The 26,811-nt window shown below is 32.6% G+C and overlaps 1 protein-coding gene across 3 annotated transcripts in view; it reads left to right on the plus strand.

Moving 5' to 3' along the window:
- The window catches only part of LOC143256081 (E3 ubiquitin-protein ligase RNF38-like), a 113,015-nt gene that overhangs the window by 61,709 nt on the left and 24,495 nt on the right, over positions 1–26,811 (plus strand). For all 3 annotated transcript variants that reach the window (XM_076512756.1, XM_076512757.1, XM_076512755.1), the window contains exons 4-5: positions 5,656–5,726; positions 24,370–24,563. In XM_076512756.1, the coding sequence (XP_076368871.1) occupies positions 5,656–5,726; positions 24,370–24,563 (265 nt within the window). The remainder of the gene's footprint in view (positions 1–5,655; positions 5,727–24,369; positions 24,564–26,811) is intronic.

Consider the following 26,811-nt stretch of genomic DNA (forward strand, 5'->3'; position numbering starts at 1 on the left):
GAGAATGTGCCAGCAAGTATTAAAACCCAACCCAGTGAAAAGACTTACGTGCTTTGCAGCTGGCTTGTTAGAGAGAACGATTTTGTCGCTCACGTTCTTACTTCCCTCCGAGTGTATGGTGTATTACACTCTTCTTTGATTGTTACGCTCAACTTTTACTCCCTGTTCAGCCTTTCTTTTGTAATCACACCTTAACACAGAGAACCCACGAAGCAAAGAGATATAGGAAGGTAACCGTGACTGCCTGATTCTCCAGAACTGCGTGTTTTTCGATTATGCATTCCTCTCTCTATACCTTCCTCCCCTCTTCCCCGGAGGATATACGTCTTTCTGTCAGTTATGATCAACCTGTTTTCCGTTGTTGAGACCGCTCCACTCGGTGGAGAGGGGGGAATTGTTGGTCGAGTGAGCTAAAATATTATAGTTCCAATGATTTTCTTCAAGAGGTCGTGCATGGTATGTGCAGAGTTTCATTAAATTATATAAACACAGAGGGACAGTGCAGACACGGTACAGATTTTATTTACACTTTAAGTATCAATATTTATTTCATTTTTTTAAAAACTACGTACCACCTGGAAAGGCCTCTTTTGTGATTGAAAACAGTCGCAGTTTCAAAGTTTTGTGCGTATCGATCGCGAGTTTCTAGTAACGTATGATTATAAAATCCATGTATCTAGAACACAATGAATTAGTAAGAAAGAAATAGTTTTAATCTTGTCAAAACAATTGAGCGTAAAGGTGTACAAATCACCCTTTTGTGTGTGTTTGTGCACCCTTCCATTTCTCAAACTGTTATTCCCGTTCGCCCACGAACAGTTAACCACGTAGTCGTAAGTGAAAGGGTACGCGAAACGGGACTTGAAGAGTAAACGAAGTAGGAGAGAACACCAACAACGAAGTTCTTGATCATTGCTCAGAAATTTCTTTTTTTTCTTTTCCTTTTTTTATCGTTGAGTAAAGCACGAAACCACACAATGTGCTATCTGTGCTGTGCTCACCCGATGTTTAGCGTTGTAAGCCTTTAAGACTGGGGTGGTGTCAAAAGTAGTGGTAATAATAAAATTAAAAAAGGAAATATTTATTTTCACCATAAATAAACAACCAAAACAACCTAACAACAACAAACACGAAGGTGCACGTGAATTTGTACGAAAATTGAAAATGGGTGTGTGTGGGTGTGTGTTGGTTATTCAGTTTCAAAATTTTGAAAAGTTCTAAGTTAATAGCCTTTCATACATTTCCTAGTAAATTTGTAGAACAGAATAACATCCATTTCTGCTGTTCTGGTGTTTAATCTTGTCTGGATAATGTCACTGTAGTTAGGGATAAATTTTATTTTTCAGTAATGATATTACATTTTTTTCTAGTTAGTTATTGGAAACTGATCTTCTGTTACTTATATATTTTTTTACCATTACGAGAATTGGATAAATTATATTTTTTTGTATTTTTCTTTCAATGCCTTTTTCTACCCTGTTCTTTTTATATTTCATTAAAAGCATCTACCTACTCAAAGCCATCCAAACGGTACTTTAAAAATGTGGGAAGTGTTTCAGAAACCCACTGTATATTTCAGAAACCCACTGTATATCTGTATAAAGAATTTTCATAACCAAAAATGTAATGTATTTTGAATGTTTTAAATTTGTTTTTTTAGCTTTTTTATGTTTAAACTTTTCAGTTTTGAGGAACTTGTCAGCTTTCTTTTGATACATATCTTTGCTACTGAACCATAGTGACAGATGATTATAATGAAAACTAAATGACTTAGTGTTGGGCTTTAGAGAGTGATGCTTATTGGCATTTTCTGAAGTAATTTTTTATTATGTTAGGGGCCTTGTTTGATGTGTTTCTTTTAACTATATGAAAAACGAACCACATGGAGAATGTTTGGTAGCAGGCAAATATCTGTTCAATTTTGTATTGCTGGGAAATAAAAACTTCCATTGTATTTCAAGTTGGCTGTTATGGTGCATATTGTACATGAGCATAGAAGAAGTGAATTGTATAAGATATTAGCATAATAAACACAGTTAAGTAAATTTATTTGAATTTCACATGTTGGAATAGCAGCTTTCTGTTTGTTACAGGTAAGCTGGCAGTTCTCCCTCTCTCTTTATTTTCTTCAAATTGGAGGGGTATATTTCTATATGATGACTTTTAGTGTAAAAAATTAGTTTCATTTTAGGCATACTTGTAAAACAATTCTTTGGAAATACAGCAAGGCCATGTTTATAGACATACTTGTAAAACAATTCTTTGGAAATACAACAAGGCCATGTTTATAGACATGCTTGTAAAACAATTCTTTGGAAATACAACAAGGCCATGTTTATAGACATGCTTGTAAAACAATTCTTTGGAAATACAACAAGGCCATGTTTATAGACATGCTTGTAAAACAATTCTTTGGAAATACAACAAGGCCATGTTTATAGACATGCTTGTAAAACAATTCTTTGGAAATACAACAAGGCCATGTTTATAGACATGCTTGTAAAACAATTCTTTGGAAATACAACAAGGCCATGTTTATAGACATGCTTGTAAAACAATTCTTTGGAAATACAACAAGGCCATGTTTATAGACATGCTTGTAAAACAATTCTTTGGAAATACAACAAGGCCATGTTTATAGACATGCTTGTAAAACAATTCTTTGGAAATACAACAAGGCCATGTTTATAGACATGCTTGTAAAACAATTCTTTGGAAATACAACAAGGCCATATTTATAGACATACTGAACCTTCTTTGAATGCTCTGTGCCACATCAGTCACTAGATAAAGCCCTTCCTGCCCCAGGAGAGGATCAGGGAAAATTCCCTTTATGGGCATATGTTTTCAGTCAAATTTAATGAAATGTTAACCAACCCATAACAGTAATTCTGAACTAGAAGCCTGTTTCTTTCCTTTGGGAGACTGTTTATAGAGTGCATACTGTATTAAAGTGATTTGTAATAAAAGAGTTGTGCAGTATGTAACTGACATGAACGTGCTTTTCCTAGCTGTTTGTTTTCACTGAAACTTCAAAAATATTGTCACTATAAAAACTGCCCTTACGTCAGTATTATGTTTTCAGTGTTCTATTTTGATATGGGCTCAATTTTTTTTAACATTACCATAGGCAAAAAAAAAGTCATTTTTTATAGACTGCTGAACCTTCTGTCCCAGCATAACTAGTTATATATCTTGCTATTAAGTTATTGTGTATACATGTTGCAGTAAATTAATTGTTGATAAATATTCGGAGCAGTTTTTAGGCAACTAACTGTGACTATAGCAGGATTACTGCTCTTACATATAGGTCAAGGAAGGTGTGGTGGTTTTAAAGTAACTGTAAAATATTAATACTAGAAATAAATGACCTTATAACACCAAAATGCTTTTTATTTAATTAGATATTCAACATTCACTATACATCTCTACAAACTAAAACTTGAAATACAGAACTTGGAATGATCTTGGTGAATGTCCCAAAGATGTAAAAAAAACACTAAAAATGTTGAGTGTTTAATTAAAGAAAAACAAAAGTTTAGTGTTGTAAGGTTTTTAATGTTTTTGTACACATCATTATGCAGTAAAGAAATTAAATAATTTCAAAATGTTTTATCTCTAGACCTGAGTGTACTGTTTACTTGTATAAAAGATGTATTGTTAGTTACAAATTATACAGCTTAAAGGGTTTGGTCAAGTAGGTGAACATTCTGTTACAGAGTTAAATATGGTCGTTATCTATTATTGATGAAATACAGAAGTTCATCTCTCAAATAGATGCTTGAATTGTGGTTTGTTTTTTAGTTCAGTTATATGTAGTAGGTATTGTTTTATGATTTAGGTATTTGCTGTCTTACCTATGCATATTTTAAGTTTCAGTGAAGTGACTTAGTAGACTTATCTTTGTTACTTTAGTGTCAAGTTTGTGTGTAATTATAGGGATTGACTATTATTTCACATTTTTAGTTTCTTTTTGATTCTTGTGTTCGGTTTTTCGGTTCATAAAATTGTAACGTCTCTTGTGGTTCTATTTATATATTTACATATCTGTTATTATTGAAGCAACATTAGAACGTTATAGTAAACATCTAAGAATTGTATTGCTTAAAAAAATCTATATGTACTTCAAGAAAAAAACTGCAAAGTAAAAATCATCTTTCGATGTAATTATAAAGAATTGTTGGGGTAGAATTTTAAACCTCTAAAGCAATTTTTCAACAGTACCAACTTGTAAAACAAATGATTAAAAAGTGCTGTTTAATGATGCATAATAAATATATCAAAATAATACTGTTTCCAGTGTCAAAATACAATAAAACAATTTAACTTAAAAATTTACTTTATAAGATAAAATATGAAACTGGAAACAGTCTAGTATGCTCTTTGCACAGTAAATTATTAAACACAATTTGTATTGGGGACAATCACATTTTTAGATGTTTATTGTGTGTGATTAAAATATTTCTCGCGTGTAAACATGACACACAAGATTCATTTCAATCATAGTACTAGTTTTAGCTTGTGTAGTGTCAAGGGTTAGTGAAAATGTGAGTGCTATTGTATTTTATTACCAAAAAACATTTTTTTTAATAACTTTAAATTAGATTATGATACAAACAAAGGATTTTATTTTAAAAATTTAAATGCCTAATTATTCCACATATATTACCAAAATATCCAATATTTCTTTAAAAAACAAACAAACAAACAAACTGATGAAGCCATCACAATAAAATATTTGGTATCTCAATAAAATGTCATGGTGTAATTGGAGGTTTGATATTTAATAATTTATTTTATAATACATTCTAAAATCCAGTCAGTTTTGCATATATCACATGCAATAAATATTGTTAAAACAGGTTTGTAATTAGTGTAAGAAATATAAAAATGTAAAGAATTTTGTGATTAAAGGCACGTCAGCCTAAACATCATTAGTGTGTGCATGCATGCATGCATATGTCATAAGGTTAGAGTGAAGATTTTTTTAAGGACTCAGCCTCAATCTTTAAGCACAAATCATAACTTATGTGTGTTTCCTGTCTTCTATTATTTCTTTGTAATTCCTTACAACTTGTATTTGCATGTAATTACTGATTTCTGTGTTTTATTGTAATTTCTGGCCCCTCAGGCATCTTTATAATACAATATTTGGGATTTGTGGCTCCTACTGATATAATCAATGATACCCAAGTTTAACTGGAATTGTTAAAGTTGCTCCCGTGGAAAAGAAGAAAAAAATACTTTCTTTATTCATTCAGCATATGAATGTTTTATTCACATTACTGTGTTCCATCTCACCTCCAAATCTGGACAAATGTCTGCAGATAGATGCCCATGATAACCATCTAGTTTTAAGAGTGGCAAGTAGGCTGTTTTTTGCCAACATATCATAAAGGTTAAGTTAGTGTAGTCTGTGCAATCAAAGAGAAGCTAAACATAATTATTATAATTAACTATTTCTAATTTCCACCTATAAAATAAATATATTAACTTAGCAGGTATTCTATTGTATTCATGGATTTTTTTTTTAAACTGTGACTATGAATAGAGATTAAATTAAATTCATAAGTAAAGATATAAAAAGACCAAAAGCCATAATCACGAGTGCATTATTTAATGGTGTTTTCATTTACATTTTTAATGTTTTTTCAGATCATGTTGCTCAGCCACATTTTCCCATGTATTACTCAGGACATAGGGGAACAGAAGATCCAACCAGAAAGGTATGCCTTTAGATCATTGTATTATCTTTGTTATTTGAGTCCATTTGTACTTAAAAAAAAAAAAAGTAATCTTTGGTTTAATGACTTTTAATTCAGGATAAAACTGAAACACACAAAATTAATTATGGTTAAATCAAATGTAATAAGAAATGTGTAGCAATGTCTCATAAAAAATGTTCCTTAAGAAATGTGTAGCAATGTCTCATAAAAAATGTTCCTTTCAGAATGATGTGGGTGTTTCCTTTGTAATGTTTTTAGTAATAAATTATTTAGTGCTTAGATTCAGTATTCACTCATTAAAATATAAGTGGCTTTAAATAAGATTGTCTACTGTTACGTAAACTGAACCTAATTGGTGATTTCAAAGCAAATGTACAAATAAAAAGATGTATATTTCATCCTACTGTGTTAAAGAAAGGGATTTTCATTTATCCAGATTAATATTTTATTTGCCAAGACCATGGAAACACAAGTTGGATATTTTAGAATATTTGATTTCTTTGCTAATTAATTGAAATGACACAAAAGTAAAATTAATTTATGTGGAAGATAAAAACTAAAAACGTCCTTATTCATGTATTTCTGTTGGGAGAATAATTTTTCTTTCCATTTACATTGGTTTCCATGGAAACTTGTTTGCTAAGCATCACAGATGAAAAGATTTGTGGTTGGATATTTGGTTTTTTAACACAGCATATGTATATTTTAAAACTATTATTATTTTCATTGTGTTATTGCATCCACTAAGCACTAAGAGTGTGTTTAAACATTATTTCTAGAGCAGGGATTGATGGCTTGCACATTATCTGTTTTATTTTTACACTTGATGTGATAAGTAGAACAGATACTATGTTTTGACTTCTAAAAAGATGTCAATGAATTATTTCTGTGAAAAACTTGTCTGTGAACTCTTTCATTTATTGATTATGACCTCTGTTCTACATACTGTGTGTCAGTCAGTCAATTCGTCTATCAAAAAAAAATACAACACCTAATCAACATCGGTACTTTTAATCATTATTAATAGAACGATAGCTGTAATTCACATCTCATAAGGTGCCTCATCATTGCTTGAGAGGGCTGAGAGAAATGTGTGTTTTAATGCGATAATGTGTCCCGTGTTATTTTGAGATGTTTGACGCGTGTACACTATATAGATAATTTTCTTGACCATAGAATTTTTGAATTAAGAAGGTGACCAATTCATGATTTGGCAGCCATGTGAGATGCAACAGAAAAAGACCAACAACGTTTTCCTATCGGGTGCCACTTATCATTATTAAAATCTTAAAACCCACAATATATGCCAATATTTTTTTAAAATTCAGGTTACAATATTATAAAGCTATTGTACCCAATCTTGTAAACTACGATTAAAAGAAAATTCCCTTTTATTTTAATTAAAAATGCTTCGTATATATATATTTTTTTTAATTAACGTCCACACAAAATATTTTTGCTGAAAACTGAACACCACCAGATTTAGTACGTGTTGTATTGATTAAAGAACTTCTGATTCTGGGTCTGCATTTTTACCTCTTAGCTGACTTTATCCACATATGAGTGACGAATCATACTTTGCAGGATTGCTATTGGCTCAGTGTAAGAACGTACAGATCTGTAATAGTAATAATAATAAATTTGAAAGTAATACTTTTAATGAATAAAGATAAATATATCGCTAATTGATGTTCGAATGCAAGGTTTGAAGAGTTTAGTTGACTAGGCACTTCATAAATTTTACACACTTTTCAAATAATGTGAAAATGATGAACGTTTTACTCCAAATTAACACCGCTTTGTCACAAAGAACTACAGCCTAAAGTTTCATTTGTCTAAGTGAATGTTTTATTTTTATTTTTGCTATCTCCAAATCTGGAGACACATATCTGTTGAATTCATCACCAAAGATGAGATAGGTAAAAACAACAAAGGCCGAGCTGCATAAATGTAGCACAAGGTGTGTTCTGGGAAACGTTAAAAAAAAAAGTGGAGTCTCTCGTGAATTAAAGAGTAACTGAGAAATATGAATGTTATGGATTTGAGATGTGTAATAATTAAAAAGCGAATGCCATTTTAAAGTGATATATTCGTAATACTGATTATTTGAAGAAAATAACTGTTGTCAGCCAGACACGCGAGCTTCATGATGCCGTGAAAATCCGGTGAACAAAACAAAAAATTACACGTTCGCCTTTTCCCTAAAATAATTATACGTTTTTGAATACATTTTGAAGAAACTGGAACAGCGAGATTAAAGTACCTGCCGTCTCGCAGTGTTATATAGAGGTCACTGAAGCTTATTTCCTTTACAGTATTTATATCACTAAAATCAAGTGAAAAAAAAATTGTTATAAAAAATACAATAATTTTGCAACGAATGTACGTACATGATAGAATTTGTTTAAGTTACATTAAAAATGTAAAAAACGTTCTGTTATACATAAATACACCCACAATTGAATGTTAGACATAAACACTATGTAGTTGCTAACATTGTTAGCAAATTTCATTTTATAGTGTGTAAGCTACTCATACAAATGTGTCGCTGTTGTGAAGGGTAGGAATGCCAGCTTCAGGTGAGTTATTTTTCATGTGATAACCAGTTTTATTTTTGTAATTCACTTTCCTTGCCTACCTGAACAGACTGTAGACAGTGAGTGATAGTTTCTGATCTGAGATGTCCTGTTTTTGATTGCTTACGTCTGCATTATTAAGTTGTTTTTTTCACTACCAATTTCGTTTTATGAGCGAATCCCGTAGAATATAGGTTAAATCTATTGGACTGTGTCTCCTCAACCACTGTATTGGCTCTACCTCTACAGTTCTCTTTCACATTGACGTGTACATAAACCTACCCACGTTATAATTTATATGAAGGTTTCTTTGTCAAACCTATGTAATTGTTTGATAAATTGTTCAAGGTAATGGGATATTATTTATATATATAAATTAACATAGAAAAAATTACAAACAGTACTTTGGAAGATATCTGAAATGTTACGAAACTGAAATGTAATTTGAGAATAAGCGTGATAAACGTACACGGTTGTTTTTTTTTTTGAGTGGTATTATATATTTGTGAACATAGATGTTCATCACATGTACATTATAAGTATCAAGCTTGGTAATTATCCAATAGCAAAGAAAACTTTGTCTGTCTGCTGTGGACGCATCTCCATGTGAACGAATTGACGACACAGACCAAACTAGACATGCTAACTTAGTTATAAAAAATGTATAATAAACGTTCCCATTTGCTGAAAAAAATAAAATATTTTGTAAGTTATATCGTTAGTGCAGTAGCTGTTGTAAATAGATGGGTTTGAACAAAACTCACACCACAACTAAATTCTGCAAGTTAAAGATCGTAAGTAAAATAATTAGCATTTCAGCATGTTCCACTTAATAACCACAATGTACGTATAAAATAACCAGGTACAATGTATAAACTATAGATATTGCTGCTACTTGAGTTTTCCGCTTTTTTTTTTCAGATTCACACTATTTAACTTTCAGTTTTTGTTAGAATACGTTCATAAACTTGACTTGGAGAAGTATTTAATTTGTAATCAAAATACTCTGAAAGTATTTCTTATTTCTTGATGTAAAATGTAAATTTTTGTGGATGTAAAATTCAAAATTATTATTAAGTTAATGCATTAAATGTACCAAGCCCAGATAGTAAAAATTTTGATCACGTCTCTATTGTGAAATGGGCTGCTTTGAACAAGAAGTGGCGCAACTGTTCTGCTATTTTTGCCAAGTTCTTCGACACGACTTCTACATCTCTTCAATTCTTGTATACTTTCCTTGTCTTACAAATTTCCTTTTGGAGAATGACCGCAAGTGAAAATCTTCGCAGAGATTTTGCTCATTGTTTAGCAAACTTGTGTGTGTATTCAAGATAAGAAAAGGATGGAGGACTGCAGACTTCTTAAAATAACCTGCAAAACTTTTAAGGTAAGACATTTAACTTGCATTACACGAGTTTCAGAAAGAAAGTCCATTACAAAATAAGAGTTCATTTTACTTGCAGTCTTTCATAGGATCTCTCTGACTTCCATCAAGGAAATTGCTACGTACGCACTTTAGCTCTTGGAAAGCTACAGAAATTGCGCATATAATTAATTACCTTTTGTTTTAGGGTCATTTTTGCTTAACTGATAACAGTGCTCAGTCTTGAATGCAATCATTAACCAATTAGGTATTGCAGCATATACAGTATGACAAATAATTATCTTAAAATTACTGTTGTTTTACTTACAATCACAATAGGTAAACAAATCTTGTATTTCTTGGTTAATTGATTGTATTAGCGTGTATTGATATGTGTATGTTTTAGACATTTGTAAGTTGCAAGCGACGAATGTATTTGAAAACTGTATTTATTATATAAATTGATGGCGGACGTTTGTACTATCCATAAACTTAGCGATACGTATTGGCGCATCCATTTTTGGAAAGAACTAGGCCTATCATGGGGTAGTATATAAAAGTTTGATTGATAAATACGTAAAGTATGTCATATACACATATCTTACATCATGATATGGAGGTTGCAGACAAAGTAGGTGAGTTAGTTTTGCCACGAGGAACTTGAAATATAAAGTTATCGTCCAGATGAGCTAAAACTAAAGCCGTGTTTTCATGTTTTTGTTTGATTACAAGGAAATGTAGCGCATTACACTAATAGTCGTAGAAATACATTAACACTTGTAACATATAACTTAATACATTCATTGCTTTAGTAATACGCATTTAAACATTTACTTGTACCTTATTGCGGACTACTTCTGTCGTCGTAGCAGTACATATTTCAACAGTTGTAGGTTATTTTTGTATCTTGTTTGGGTGAATTTTCAGGGCTCTTCTTTACATGAAAATGTCCTGTTTTTCAAGATCAATCATATTCATGTCTGTAAAGAAAGTTATACAGTATGTTCGATTTAACTTTTGAAAAACTCCAACAATTTGAAAGATGTGCTGTTTGTTAGTTGTTCTTATAAATTTTCGTTGTAGATATGGAATCGATTGAGGTAACTTGCCTTACTGTGAGTTATAATGTGACGGTCAATTTCAATATTTCTTGGTGTGAAATACTCCAAGAGTTTCCGGTGGGAGGAGTTGACGAGCAGCTTTCACTTTAATCTATATTTCAAAATTTGGGACTACTAGTTTGTCCTTGGATAGCTTTGCACGAAATTCAACAAATAAACAATATTTTATGTTAATACGTTGAAAGAGATTTTTGATTAATGTGATCCTTACAAGTCCTTGAAAAGATCTAGATTCCGATCCGGACATTCCGGATACTAACACTCGTTTTTTTATGTTAATACGGAGGAAGAGGTCTTAGACTAACCTTCCATTCCCAGGCTATGCGGTATTTGAAGGATATGTTATTTACCATTATTCACAATTCACTCTAGATATTTATTGATTAGAATTATTTGACTTCTCAGACTTACCTTTTGTTTTTAAGAAGTATAGATTTTGCTACAAAAATACACAAGTGTTGTGCTTTATTTTTTCTTGTTAATATTTATACATTGTAAAATCATACAAAGCAATTAAAACAGTTTTGGAATTAATATTTTCGCTATGAGGAGGCGTCTTTTACAATTCATTCGTGTTTGTTTCAATTTTTGTTTGATGTGAAACATAAAGCTACACACTGGGCTGTCTGTGTTCTGCACACCATAGGTATCAAAACCCAGTTTCTAGCGGTTTGAGTCCACAGACTTTACCACTGGGGCAGTTCATTCGTACGGAAATCATGAATCTGAAGATCTATCGTGCATGCGCAAGAGCTGTTTCGTCATTTTTTCCCCCATATAAATTTGATTTAAAGTGAAAGTGTTACATTTCAGTGATTTGGTAATACAGAATTACAAAGGCTTTCACCGATTTATGATGTGTGTTTGTGTTTTAGAATTAGTAAACACAATATACCCATTTCTATCGCTAATTTTGTGTTGGACGAGTTGAACGTCAAAATTGTAGTATTATGCTCTGGGACGTTGTTTGTAAAACAAAAACTTAATCTGGGTAATTGGTTTCAGTACACATGTTTTTATGCACGCTTGCACTATGTTATGATCATACAGGGCAAACCAATTTACATCGTGGCTTCACCCAGTGTGGAAACCAGAATTGCTTCCTAATTGTTAGGTGTCTAGAGGAGATGCTGTGAGCAAGCCAGTCCTGTATCACTACCTACACAACGTAATTACGTTATCATATTTTTGTTAATTTTCTGGTGTTTATTTTTTTCACTCGGAAGCAGATGATCTCGGTACGTGTTCGTGGTTACACGAACATATGCGTTGGTGTGTAAGTTGCATTCGCGACCCAAAATCTAATCCACTTATTACAACGCCTCAAAATATGGAAGTTACTTTGGGATTTTCTCTTGAGTGATGTTGTGGGGTAAATTCTACCCAGTTTTATTTTTGTCGACAGTCATTAAAACAGAATTTTGAAAAGTAGTTCAGTGCAACTTTTTGGTCTGTTAAATAACAGGCAGTTTCAAACATACAAATTAATGACAAAAAATCATCTTTCACGATGTAGCAGCATTGTTTCGCACCAGGTGGAAATCTTAATTGTAAGTTCACGTGTTTCACGTCTTTCCTTCTAATACGGGCCCGGCATGGCCAGGTGGTTAAGGTACTTTACTCCTAATCCGAGGGTCGCAGGTTTGAAACCCCTTCACACCAAACATGCTCGCCTTTTCAGTAGTGACGGTCAATCCTACTATTCGTTAGTAAAAGAGTAGCGTAAGAGTTGACGGTGGGTGGTGATAACTAGCTGCCTTCCCTCTAGTCTTACACTGCTAAATTAGGGACGGGCAGCACAGATAGCCCTCGTGTAACTTCGCGCGAAGTTCAAACCAAACCATACCAAATCCTTTTAATACTGTAATGTTTAAAAACAAAAAAACAATAGCTGAAATATGTGTGTGTGTATATATATTTTTTCAGTCATTAACTTCACCAGAGAATTAATGTACATCTTCAAGCTCTTTAGTTGTACATAACAAATGGGATTAATTTGGTCACAGTTGATTCAATGCAATATTTCAGAAGAAACCACAAATTATTCTAATATTTGTGAGTATATATGTGAGGAACGAGTTTGTAATTATCTGTATTGGTGGTCAGGCTGATTTTTCGTTCCGATCCGAGTACCTAGTGTACTCTGATCCAAAGATAATATTAATTATTTAATTATTAGTATTATTTTTACTTATAATTTCAGAGCATTTTTTCTTGTTTGTAAGATGCTATAAAGGTATTACAGCTAATTATTATTTTTGGTAATTTTAAGATTTACATTTATATGTTTTAATGTTTGTATATACAGGGGGCGGGAAAAAGTGTCCTTCCTTGAAAATGTTGTTAATTTGTTGTATCTTTTAGTAAATAACGAAAATATGTGAAACTATATGTTTTCAGAACGCACTCGACAGGGACTGTTCAAAATATGATCTAAAAATTAATTGTACCACTGGCTTTCGTATACACCTGAACTTTTTATGATTTTAGTTACATTTTCTCATAAAACGTGTTGTACACCTGTTGTGGTTTCTTAAATTTTCTTGTTCCAATTATCCTACAAAAATGATCAATCATGTACACGTTGAACAGCTCTCTTAACCTCTCACCAAATTATTCATAAAACTTCATGGCTTTCTGGGGCTTAGCAGTAAGTTTGAAGACTTGTAACGCTAAAAACCGGGTTTCGATAACCATGGTAGGCACACCATATATAATTCATTGTATGGCTTTGTGTTTGAAAGAAGAGAAAAACAAACCCCCAAAAAATTATTTTAGCACCCCAGTAATTATACTTGGAACATTTTCAAAACTCACTTTTAAGTTTCTTTTCACAACAAACGCTGATAGGTTTCATTGATGTTTTATATCGCGACGCCAGTCACTAAGTAATTTGTTTTTCATTGTTATGACCATTATTGAATAGTGCAAATGATGTTTTTCAGTTTCTATAGTAACCACAGTTGTATGTATGTGTGTATAGACACACACATAAACATTCATGAACGGTTCAGGAAACGATACTCTAAATTGGTATTAAACCTGTTTTGGAGCCACTACGCTCAACACAGTAAAAATGGATAAAGACAAGCACAGACACAATGCTTAACGTTGGTGTCAACTATGCTTCAGAACATGTGTTGGTGCCTTTTTAAATTATTGTCATTTACAAGATGATTTATCCACTAAGTTTGTATTAAGATATCTTTACATTTTATCAGCTATCACAACAAATATTTCCACCTCTAAAACAGGGCGCAAGTTGTGTTAATAAAGTTTTATTTGCTTTTTTTTCTTCTCAAAATCAGTTTTGAGTTACACCGATTTATTTTCATGGAAAAGGGAAATTGGAAGCTTACGAACTGTGTGCTAATTTTTAGTTGGTAATTCGATGCGTTTCTCACAGTTCGTATAGTGATATCTAAATCCAATGCTTTATGGTTTCATGGCAACAAAATTATAATATCCCGTGCTTTCGGGCCGGACCGTTTCAAAGATATCTGTAGTAACGTGCTCTGACAGTTCACGTCAGAAAGTTGAAGCGAAGGAAAGGTCAGTTACTGTTTTTTTTAAAAAAAAAACGTGCGATATCCGTGTCGATTATTAGCGAGTCCAGACAAGAAATGTATATTTGAAGGGTGTATAGACTAGTGCGCAGAATGTTTTGAAAGTAATGGTTTTAAATTTGAGATCGAATTGTGCAAAGCTTTATCAGCGTGTTCAGCATGCTAATACTACAGAGGGCTGAAAGCATGCGACTGTTACAAGCCACATAATTCTAAAACTTCATTAGAAGAATGGATACTTTGTATTAAACGTTAAATATATCATAAGCAGCTGTTTTATAACTATATCAGCATAATTGTTTTACATCACAAAAATAAGGGGTTCAGTAGAACCCCTCGAAGACCCCCATGTGTACGTGCTGATAATTGAGCTTAGTAATATCGATAAATGTGAACTTTGTGATGTCTATTTAAAAATGATAAACGTATAACGAAATGGTGTTAGTATTAATTGCACCAAAAGCTGGCTATACAAACTGCTGTGAATGTATACGGATTAAAACCTTTACCTTTGCATTGCAGTGTTTTCATTACGAATTCTATTGAATAGAATTGTAAAGGCACAGATGACGCAATAACATATCCTTTTTAGTCCTCTTGCGGTAAGTCCATGTGGTACGTTTACTTACGCAGAGTTTTTCTAGCATGTCTTTTTCAGAAAGCAACTGTTCCCTCGACAAATATCAAAATATGGAAGACATAGATAGTCGAGGTCAAGCCAACCAATCGAGTTACTGAGAATATCTTCGAGTTACAATTGACTGAATCTATGACGGACAGCTATTTTTAATTAAAACTGAACGACACAAGATTTGCGCTTAGCAACGATTGTTTTGTTTTTGTTTTTTTAATTTTGCGCAAAGCTACACGAGGGCTATCTGCGCTAGCTGTTCCTCATATAGCATTGTAAGACAAGAGGGAAGGCAGCTAGTCATCACCACCTACCGCCAACTCTTGGACTACTCTTTTACCAACGAATAGTAGGATTTACCGTCACATTATACGCCTCCACGGCTGAAAGGACGAGCATGTTTGGTGTGACAGGGATTCGAACCCGCGACCCGCAGATTATGAGTCGAGCGCCTTAATCACCTGGACTTATTGTGTAATAGAAAATGTTTGTTTATTTTGTCTTCTGTCCGACTTTCCTCTAGTCTTACACTGCTAAATTAGAGACGGCTAGCGCAGATAGTCCTCGAGGAGCTTTACGCGAAATCCAAAATCAAACAAACAAAATACGTTTATAAGTGTGTGGTATGTTTAAAAAGTCGTCGCCGTCTTGCGTAGTTGTTCTTCAGTCTTTTTTTTTTTCGTCTCTTGTAATTGCCGTGGTTACTATAAAGGTTTTGGGATATTTATTTATTTTTTATCTAGAGGGGGGGATGTTCACGCGAAACAAGTACTCCCCGTATAGAAATACAAATAGAAGTATGTGTCGGCCCAGTAATATTTTTCTCACTTTTCTTCCACTTAAATACCACTTTCACAAGCTGTATGACGTTTAATGTTTTTTTCACGTTTTATGACGTGGTGAATAACGACCCGCTCTTGTCTTTGGATGATATGTTATGATTATAAAAGATATGACATAGGTATATTGAACGAGGACTGATGACTGCTATTTTTCTTCTGTTCGCACAGAGGTAGGTTCAGTGCTTATGAATCTTCATTTGCATTTAATGAGCGCAGGCGTACCCATCAGCACCACGTAGCTTGCTGATAGTCGATAACAACCCAGCGAGCATGTGTACGTGTAATCTGTGTTTTTACGTAGACTTGACAAATTTCGCAGAGGATTGTGGGAATACAGAATCGATAACCGTTCTTTAAAGTTGCTCTTCCATGTCGTTTGAAAGAATGTCATTTGAATTCAATATATGTATTTCTCAAATTACATGCAAAAAGATCCACGCTGACGGAAATGTAGCAACTTCGGACCAAACAAATAACACGAAGGTAAAAAGTTACAACGTTGGAGTCCCATTTTCAAATAAACGTAACACTTACCTTGGGCCGATTTTCGAAACTTAATTTTTGTCGAACTTAATTTTTTTTTCTGTTATTGTTCCCTTTATTTTTTCTGTGTTCGTTTTCTTTCCTTTAAAAATGCTCTTAGGAACTCCAGTATATGTTTTTATACACATGTACGTATATTTTTCACTCATATTACACGGACTCATCGTGTAATAAAAAAAATGTTTGTTTATTTTATTTTCTGTCCGACTGAAAGGAGGTTTGGAAACATTAAATAAGACGGCGTTCATAAACTTCACTGAAAATAAATGTCATACTTGGATTAAAAACGAACAAACACGAAAAACATTTTATTTAATAGATGTAAAGTGAAAACTAAGAAAAAGGCAAACGTGAACAGTTTGTCAGAAATATGACTATTTTACTCTGTTTAGTTAGGATTGGAATACTCAAAATTTAAATTTTAGTTGTTAATGATAGCAGTTCAGAATGTTAACCTAAAAGTTATATTAGGGGTATCGTAAATAATTCTGATGGGATTTGTTTCCTTGCTTTTATTATTTTGTTCTCCTTTTTAAGTACTTGTAAGTGTTTATTAAAAACACAAAAGTTTAGATGTTAAGCTGAACGTTTTTCGTATTTTATTGAATTTTTTCCATGAAATTGTTTATGAAATCAAAAATATGGCTGTGAAACTGACTGCAAAAAAAATTATAATTTGAAATGACCTAACGTAATTTGTGTCGGTTCAGTTTCAGATAAGTAAATATAAATACTAATTGAACTTTGTCATATGAAAGTATAAAAACAAACATCTATGATTAAATCTGCTAGGTTCTTCAAAAAAACAAACAAAATCACGTCCATCATGAACAAACTTTGCAGTTCGTGATGATGAGAAACCCACTTGAAGTAAAATTGTGTCTCAGGACAGCTGGTATGGGTATTAACACTTCAAAGAGAGAGATTTCAACTGACTGTTGCCGGGTGCAGGTCTGAGGGACGAGAGTGTAAACGGGTACGGGATTGTAGGGGGCGTTGCAGTTAGATGTAAGGCTATTATTTAGTATAGATATAAAGGTGTTCCTTTGTATTGGTTTACTTTATGTTGTTGTATAAGTAGGGTTCTTTGATTTTGCGTTTATATTTATTTTGACATATTTGTTGTTGATCTCTGTGTGTATAATTTTTTTCAACGGTTTTTGGAGGAAATTTGTTGATGAAGTGTTTTATTTGTCGACTTCGTTATTTTTATCGGGTGAACATTGTTTTATGGCTGTGTTTATTTGGTTTATATGTTGAGTTTTTATTTTGTTTCGTGTGGTGAGTCCTAGGAATGTATAATCCAGTATGGGTGATTTTTCTGTGGATTCCTGTTTTGAATTGTGTATCGGTTCTAGAGATCATGAGGTTAAGAAATGCTATTTGGTTAGTTGTTTTTTTTTTTTCTGTTCAAAGGTGAACTTAATGTTGGGGTGTATATAGTTAACGTGGTTGAAAAAACTGTGTTCTATACTGAATCCAGCAACTGTATCGTCAACATACTTGTACCAGTGTAGTGGTGGGTATAAGGTTGAAGTTTGTAGTGGTAGAAAATAATTCAAGCTGACATAGATTCTTACTTGTCTCTGACAGAAACCATGTGTGGTTGGAGAAGTTAAATTATGGAATTATTAAAGTTAACAAACATAGGTCAGTCTAAATTCCAGTGCTATTCAAGCTGATACATTTTTGTATGAAACAGCACCAATAGCTGGACTATAGTAGGACTGGTGGCAGCTCTTAAACGTTTGAATAAAACGTGTAATTTATAACAACTGTTATTATGTGAACTAATAAAATGTATAACGATTTAAATCACATTGCTATATAATGACTCAGGATAAACTTCCAGTAATAAGTGTATAACAGCATTTTGGTTGAGGTTTTTGAGTTCTTTCTAATTCACTCTGTAGAGTACCTAAATTAAGTTTGACGTGTGAATAATATATTGTTGTTATTATTATTGCAGCAGATTAACTGTAATGATTCTGTATCTATATCACAGATTTCATTTTTACCAAAGGTAAAGCTTAGACTATTATCTGTGACGTAGAGGTCTAATACATTCCCTGATTGGCACAGCAGAGAGGGTACAGCCAATCAAATAATGCATTAGGCCTCTACATCACCGATGATATCCTCGAATTTAACTTTGATTAACAAAAAGGAAGAAATGCGTAAAAAATGTGTAGAATTATTTCAGTTATAGTTTTTCTGTTGCACAGTGCTGCATAACCCCGCTCCTCTAAAAATAACAAACAAAACTAGAGCTCATAGGACTAGCAAATTGCAAGATATAAAGTGTAATTTGAAGTGATATAGAAGGTTTAAGGTGTAGTGTACTTTAAATGGTAAGGGTATAGAAGTTCAGTTGTGATATGTGTGTGATCTTATATTACAGTGATGTGGTGGTAATGATTAATAGCATCCTCTTTTTGTGCTGAGCAAAACGTCTGGACAGCTGCATAATAAAGATGTAATTTTTGTACACACTTCTTACTGGAAAAGTGTACCGGTCCAGTAAATAGTAATCCATTTTAGTTCAAAAGACCATATAATCAATTACAAAAATAGCACAAAATATTCAAGGTAAAATATTATCACTTCATACCACTAGAACAGTTGCATGGAAAATTTTAATTTGATATTATTAATTGCATAACTGTTACGAGAAATCCAAGAACACATTCTTTCTGAAAGTTAATGTACAAAAAGTACTCGAGCTATCAAGTTTATTGTAATATAATTTTTGTTTTCATTCAAGTGTGTTTTATTAGTATAATACTTAACCATTATTATAAATAATTTATTTATTTGCTGTTCTTAAGTACTCAAGAAAATAGACGTAATATTCTTTGCAGTCAATTTGCATTGTCCTAAGAAATACAAGTTGTATGCACTCTGTAGGAGCTCTTGTTTAGGTTAGTTACATACAGAATAAGTTTTCAATGTTGCTGTCAAATGTAGTTCTTATTTCATTGTATATTACAATTTTTATATAGATTTTATTATTACCAAGTTTGTTGTGAAAGTAAATTTTGGGAGTTTTGTCCCAGTGTTCTCACCTAATGGTTTACTCATACAAGATTTTTTGTGTATCAGTTCAAACAAACAAACAAAGTTCAAGTATTTTATGTAATGCAATTTAAACTCTCGGTTATCACAAGCTGTAAATAATTCACTTAAGATATTATAATCCTCAAACTTATCGGTTACGATTTCGGTGCTTTATAAGGTTTAAACCTTAACATGAAATGTTTTATTCAATGTGATTGTTTCGAAGCCGATCACAGTGAAAGAGAAGAGGGCGGTGGGCAAGTGAGTTACGGTACCATGTTTGTGGTCTTAGGTTTCTGTGCCTGGAGTGTTTTGTGTATGGTTTCACCCTGCTAACTTGTCTCTTTCGGTTGTGCAGTCCCCGGGATTAAGGTCGAGGCTGAAGTCTAGAGTTTCTTCAGTTTCCCTTGTTGCTTTGGTCGCCGCCACTCGACCATAGCGGCACAACGGCATTAAGTTAACGCCCGCGGCAACCACCCTCAGCTCAGGCAGTATTCGACTCGCCGTCCCTGATTGAGTTTCTTTGTGCATGCCACAATCGACAATGTGATAGGGGACGCCAGGCACAACTTCGAGGCCTTTATACTTTGATGTATGAACAGTATAAACCTGTCGAAGAGTGGTAGTTGTGATGTATAAACAGCTTGAAATACTGCTCTGCTAGCTCCCTACCAAACATGTTTTAGTTCTAGCTGGAGACTTCACAGAGCTCCTTGTCTTTTTTCATTGTGTTTGTGCGTGTTTTTGTGAAGTTTTACGAATCCCTCTGAAGTAAAACTATTAAAAAATAATAGTAAAATTTCGTTCTCCCAAATTTAGTTGAAGAAGATTGTATAAGTATTTATTGAAAACTTGGCACAAAAATGTATTCATAATATTTTTGTATTACCTTCATGAAAAATATAAGCCTATCGTCAACATCACGTATATGACATTTAAAATAGGAGTCAATTGTTCAACACTGAATAACATAAGCGCCCTCTCTTGAGCAAATTTGGTAACGACTTTTTCCCGTTTTATTTTTTTGCGAGACAGTTTACATTTGTAAATAAATGAAAGAAAATTGCGTAAACTGTGAGAAAAGAATATTTTTGCTACATATTTCGTAAAATTAGAAGGTTTAACAATATGAAACCGTTTCTCACGTTGTTAGTTGTTGAATTTAGTTCAACATTCAATTCATCCTTTGATTAATATCAAAATTTGAGTTTTTTTTTGTATTGTGTGATTTAAAAAAGATTAATTTCATTTATTAATCACCACCTAGTGCCTGTAATGAAAATAAGTAAAATGGTCGTATTACCTTCTCAAACTAGTGTATAAGTTGTTAGTAATACTAGTTACTTATTTGGATTTAAAAAGTGTTAGTGTAAAGTATTAATAATAAATTATTTCAATGTGTGAAGGGAACTAGAACCAAAAGTATTTAAGTAAGTGTGGAATGCATAAATCAGAATTTAAAACAAAGACACCAAGTAATAATTCCTTTCTGTAAAACTGAATACATTGTTTTTTTGTTTTTAGTTTCAATTATTTTTTTTTCTTTTTGACTGTAAGATACTTACGTTGCTATCATAAATTTTGTTGGGAATTGTCCATTTTTTATTTTTTTTTAGTTTCAGTTATTTTTTTTGCTTTTTGACTGTAAGATTCTTACGTTGCTATCATAAATTTTGTTGGGTAATTTTCCACAGAATGTTTAAGTGAAGTGTTCATTCAGAGTAGAATGACAAACATATATATTGAATATATAAAATTGCTTTGTAAACATTTTCTAAGTTTTGAGTAACTATTTGATAATGTTAGATTTTTGCATGATATCAGAACTTGCAAAATGGCATAAAGGATTTTTCTCTTCAACTAGTTTAGCAGGAAGAGAGTGGGTGTTATCATTTATTAAGCTGAAGTCGGTTAAACTAGCATGTAGCAGTATATGTGGTTCGTTCTGGGATGTCACTGTTCTTATCGTGTGTGTCATTACTAACACATTCACCAATGCCTGTTCGTATTTACACTGTATTTTCCTTATGAACGTGACATGAATTTTATTTATGACTGTACACTGACATGACATTCAGTTGTGACTGTTAAGCATCTGATTCAGTCATGGAACTGAGTGCGGCAAGTCAAAATCCACAGACAGCTGTTTTATTTGTGTCATGAACGGTGGTTTTCCTTGCTCTGAAGTTTGAATGAACAACTGTGTTGTTGGTTTGGAAGCAATTTCATATTCTGCTAATTACACTTTGAGACACTTGGACCCAATTTTTAACAGCCTGTTGTAATTGGCAGGTTTTCATTTCTTCAATGGTTCATCACAAAAGTAAAACAGCCAAATGTCTAGCTGTATTCATGAACAATTTGGAATACTTTGAACCTCGTGACTCACTTCAAAGTGACACAGGGAAAAGAGTGGGTGAGCTCACCATATTTGTATATTTAGACAGCAAAAGAAGAATAAACAGTAATTTCAGGTCAGGTAACTGGTTTTCATAACAAAGAACTGAAGGGAGGGATTTCCATGTTTAATTTATAAGATAATTTTTACTTTGTCATAACTGTAATATTAAAAATTATAACTATCCTTTAGTCAATCTGAGTGGACAGTTCAAAGGTGGACAGGAATTTCATGAGAGTTTATGAAACCTAAACTTCCATTATATAAAAATTGGCACATGTATTATGTTAAAATTAAATTTAAATTTTGGTACAGCTATTGAACTGGTATTTTATCAGAAACAGTGTAATAAGAGATCTATTAGGGTTTGTTATACATCTAGACAGCAAGTCACTTAAAAGGAGAAATTCTACATAAGTTTGTTTACATAAAAAATAATAAAGATATCTTTCATTGATGTGTAAAGCTGAATATTTGTCGTATTGTAACTCTTTTGAGGTGTTTTTTAAATTCAAGAAAAATCTCTGGTTGTTTGTTGAAATTGTAAGTGTTTATATTTGTTTACTAGAAAAATAGTTAAATAAAAATGAAGTATACCAGTGTAGTTTATATTGAATAACAGTTATATTTTTATGGCAAACCAGAAATATAAGTGGAATTCAGCATGTGTGTCTGAAAATATTTAAATTCTCAAGGGAATATTTTCTAATTATATATGACTTAAGTTATACCCTAAAATTTTATTTAGTTGAGCTAAACAGTAATCAATGAAACTACTAAATAGAGAAACTTAAAGCAGAAGGCTTCTGTCAAGTTTTTCTTCAGTCAACCTACAAAGTAGTCAAGCCAGTTGGACAACTGTTACTGCACCTTGGATAGTTGAATCTTACTTGACTTATTTTTAAGGAGTACATGATAAAATTTTTTTGCTAAATTCTGTCTTGTTTAATTTATTTTTTTTAATTTTTACTTTCCAGGTTGTATAAATATTTCCTTTACCATGAGGTTATCCAGCCATACTCAGCCAATTGGGAATAAAACAAGTGTTGTAGTGATTATATACAAAAGTGGCATTATTTCCTTCACCATGAGTGTATCCAGTTGATAGTAACATAAGTGCTTTGGTGATTATATACAAAACTCCTTTGTTAAAAATATAGCTTTCAGTCTACTTAAATATTCCTATTTGTTCATTTGTGAAGTCATTTAGCACACAAGTTGTTCAGGGCATGTGACTGGTTATAGTTAGATAGATTAGAGACATGTGACTGATTATAGTAACATTGATCAGAGAGATGTGACAAGTTATAGCCAACTTGATTTGGAATATATGGTAAGCTTGATAAGAGAGATGAGACGATTTAAAATTAGCTTGATTAGGGAGATGTGACAAGTTATAGTTAACTTGATTTGGAAGGTATGGTAGGCTTGATAAGAGAGATGAGACAATTTAAAATTAGCTTGATTAGGGAGATGTGACAGGTTATAGTCAACTTGATTTGGAAGATATGGTAGGCTTGATAAGAGAGATGAGACGATTTAAAATTAGCTTGATTAGGGAGATGTGAAAAGTTATAGCCAACTTGATTTGGAATATATGGTAGGCTTGATAAGAGATGAGACGATTTAAAATTAGCTTGATTAGGGAGATGTGACAGGTTATAGTCAACTTGATTTGGAAGATATGGTAGGCTTGATAAGAGAGATGAGATGATTTAAAATTAGCTTGATTAGGGAGATGTGACTGGTTGTAGTTAACTTGATTAGGGAGATGAGGCGATTTAAAATTAGCTTGATTATGGAGATGCGACTGGTTATAGTTAACTTGATTAGGGAGATGAAAATGGTTATAGTTGACTTTATTAGGGAGATGAGAATTGTTATAGTTGACTTTATTAGGGAGATGTGACTGGTTATAGTTGACTTGATTAGGGACGTGAGATTGGGTATGGTTGACTTGATTAGGGACGTGAGGTTGGTTATTTATGGTAGACCTGTTTAGGGACGTTAGGTTGGTTATATATGGTTGACCTGATTAGGGACTTGTGACTGGTTGTTGTGAACTGCTATTGCAGTCACAAGAGTAAAAATGTATAATTTGTATAATACTCATTTGTTGAGGAGATTGGAAATTCTCAACAAATTTCATGTTCATAGTGGTTTACAGGGAATTAATATTATAATTTTCTGTTTAGAATAAAATATATATTTTTATTAATCATACTTTTTACCTCAACTATGTTGAAATTGTTCTTGTTTGTTAATTATAGGACATGAAAACAGTTTGACAATCCAGTAATGAACTCATTTTTTGTGCCATCTGTGAAAGTCCTTTTATAAAATAGTGAACAAGAGTTTTTTATTATTATTATTATTGAAAACTAGCAGTTGTGAATAGTTAGATGTATAATTATTGAAACACAAATGGAAATCTAGATGGCCTATTAAAGCCAGCCTACCAATTGGCTTTAATATATGCCTAAGGTTATAAGTAAGGAAATGACAGAAAAAGTATTCATGTAGTTGAATGGTGTTAATCTTTCCAGAGTGAAAGTCCCACAAGAAAACGTCGGCGAATATCCCATGGTGTAGTTGATGTAGCTGCAAACTCAGCATCACCCTCTATACTAAATAATCACTGGGAACATGCATCGACGAGTGATAGAGTGAGAAGACACAGTTTCACTCAGCGTCATCTTGCTCTTCCTGACTGTTGCAACACTCCAAGATGCCGACACAGGTGTGATTTGTTCTTATTTGAGAAGTGAAACATTTTACAGCTTGCAGAATACTAAACTTTGTTACAATTCTGTTGAAAGGTCAACTGGCTTTTTAAGGCAAATCAAAACACTGTACTTGTTACCTGTTGAGATAAGAGTTTGACACTAATGTAATTACTATATGTTATCAGTATTAATATTTCCCGTGGGGTTCAGTGGTAAATGTGGAACTTGTGATAGTGCAGTTTGGTGTTTGATACTTACAGCGAGTACCATGCAGATCATTTGTTGTCTAGCTTTGAGGTGTTAAACAAACAGTATTGATATTATAGATTAGAAAACACGTAATAAAGTATTAAGTTAGAAAACTTGTCTAATATTCCATTAAACATCCATTAAAAATCCTGTGTTTTTACCCTGTTAATCGTAACTTACATAGCAGGGTTATAACATATGTAGTCATAGTAACTGTATTTAACGTCTATAAATGACTTTGGAAGAGATATTTGGAAATTACTTTGTTGGATTCTATCTCTGTTTCAATAACATAGCCAGTAGAAGATATTCGTACAAGTTTTCGTAAAATTTGTGCCATGTCTGGTATAGGCTGTGCACAGCAGAAAATGTTAATAAGGACCTTGCGTATGGTTTTATATTATTATTACACAAGTATTAAAAGACAATTGAAAAATGTAACACTTACTGCAATAAAAATAATTGCTCAGCTGTGATAAGTTGACGTTTTTTCATTCCAGTTTTTCTTTGAATTAGTAGTAGTACTCTACATAACTTGCATCTGTAAGGACTAATTACAGCTACAATTCTATCAGCAGAAGTGATTTTGAATTTTCTTACAAAGTGCAGCAGTAACTTTTTGTAGTAAAAAGTAAAAGAACTAATTATGAATTATTTTACTCTTTCAGAAGGTGAAATTTGGTATAGGATTAATTTAGCAAATTAAATCACTTGATGTAGTTATAACAAACACAAATAATGACACTACAACTTTTTTTGGATCGTTTACGAGTGCACCAGTAGAAATTTCTGGTTGTTAGATAGTACTTGTTTTTGTAGCTATACTGTGTGAGCTATGCAGATATACAGAAAGCTACAGAGAGTTTGCCTTTAATCACGACACTACCATTAAAGTGACTCCAGCATATGTTTTTCCATGGCAATAAAACAACTTTTCACTGTTTCTCTAAGGACATAAGTGGCTGATTTGAGAATTACACTTGTTTGTTCTGTACCAGGGGGCACTGTAGCAGTTTCATATTTGTATGTTTGTATTAAAAGTTTACTTACAAAGTTAAGCTACATGCATGTTTTCCCATTTCAGCAGAATCCAGAACATAATAATTATATTTAAAACAAAGAGGGCCCTGAAAATGACATTTTCTTCGTTTCTTATGATGGTTACGTTTTCGTATATAGGTTTAATACTGTTTATCTTGTATAGATCTTCTCCGTGACACGGAGATCAAACAAGATCGAGTGGAATATCTGCCCAACTAGCTAACAAGATGGTCTTCAGCCCTCTGAAGTAACAGAAAGGACAGCATGGTTGTTAGCATTACATTATTGCTGTACATCATGTACGACTCAGGAAAATAATGTATTTTGATTCAAACTAGTTGCCAGATTGATCAAAGGGATATCTCTTTGATGTGAATAATTAAAATAGTTCTTTAAAAAATGTTCAGTTACAAGATCTGACTTAGCTGTATCGATACATTCTGTGTAGCTAATTTTATTTTTGCTAAGCAAATGCTTTGAGGGGACAAATATTACATTTTGAACAAAGCAATATAACTTTTATTATACAAGGTTAAAGCTATTTCAGTGTTATAGCTAGTTGATGTTCGACTTTCAATATAGGTACAACTTAATCATGGTACTGTTCAACTTGAGTTTGGGACAACAGAATAGTAGTTTTATTCTTAAGCCGTTGGGTGTTCTTTAACACACTGAGTAAGATGATCGACATGATTGAACTCTTACAGATTTATGGTACAAGAGATGAGATAATGATTTTGCTTTCTCCATCTGAAAACTTGATAAACTACCAATTTAACAATCAGCCAGTCTAGATGAAAATTGCAAACTCTTTTCCATTTTAGTAACATTTGCTTATTGTTTCACATTTGTGATTCTCAACCTGTAGTGTTTGATTAAAGAAAATAATGCATTATTTAAAATATCATTAGCTCACACATTTATGGAATTGTTAGTTGTTCATGCAATAGAAGATACTTCAACAGGTAAGTT

Source organism: Tachypleus tridentatus, chromosome 7 (genome assembly GCF_004210375.1).
Source record: "Tachypleus tridentatus isolate NWPU-2018 chromosome 7, ASM421037v1, whole genome shotgun sequence".
NCBI classification, from domain to species: Eukaryota; Metazoa; Arthropoda; class Merostomata; order Xiphosura; family Limulidae; genus Tachypleus; species Tachypleus tridentatus.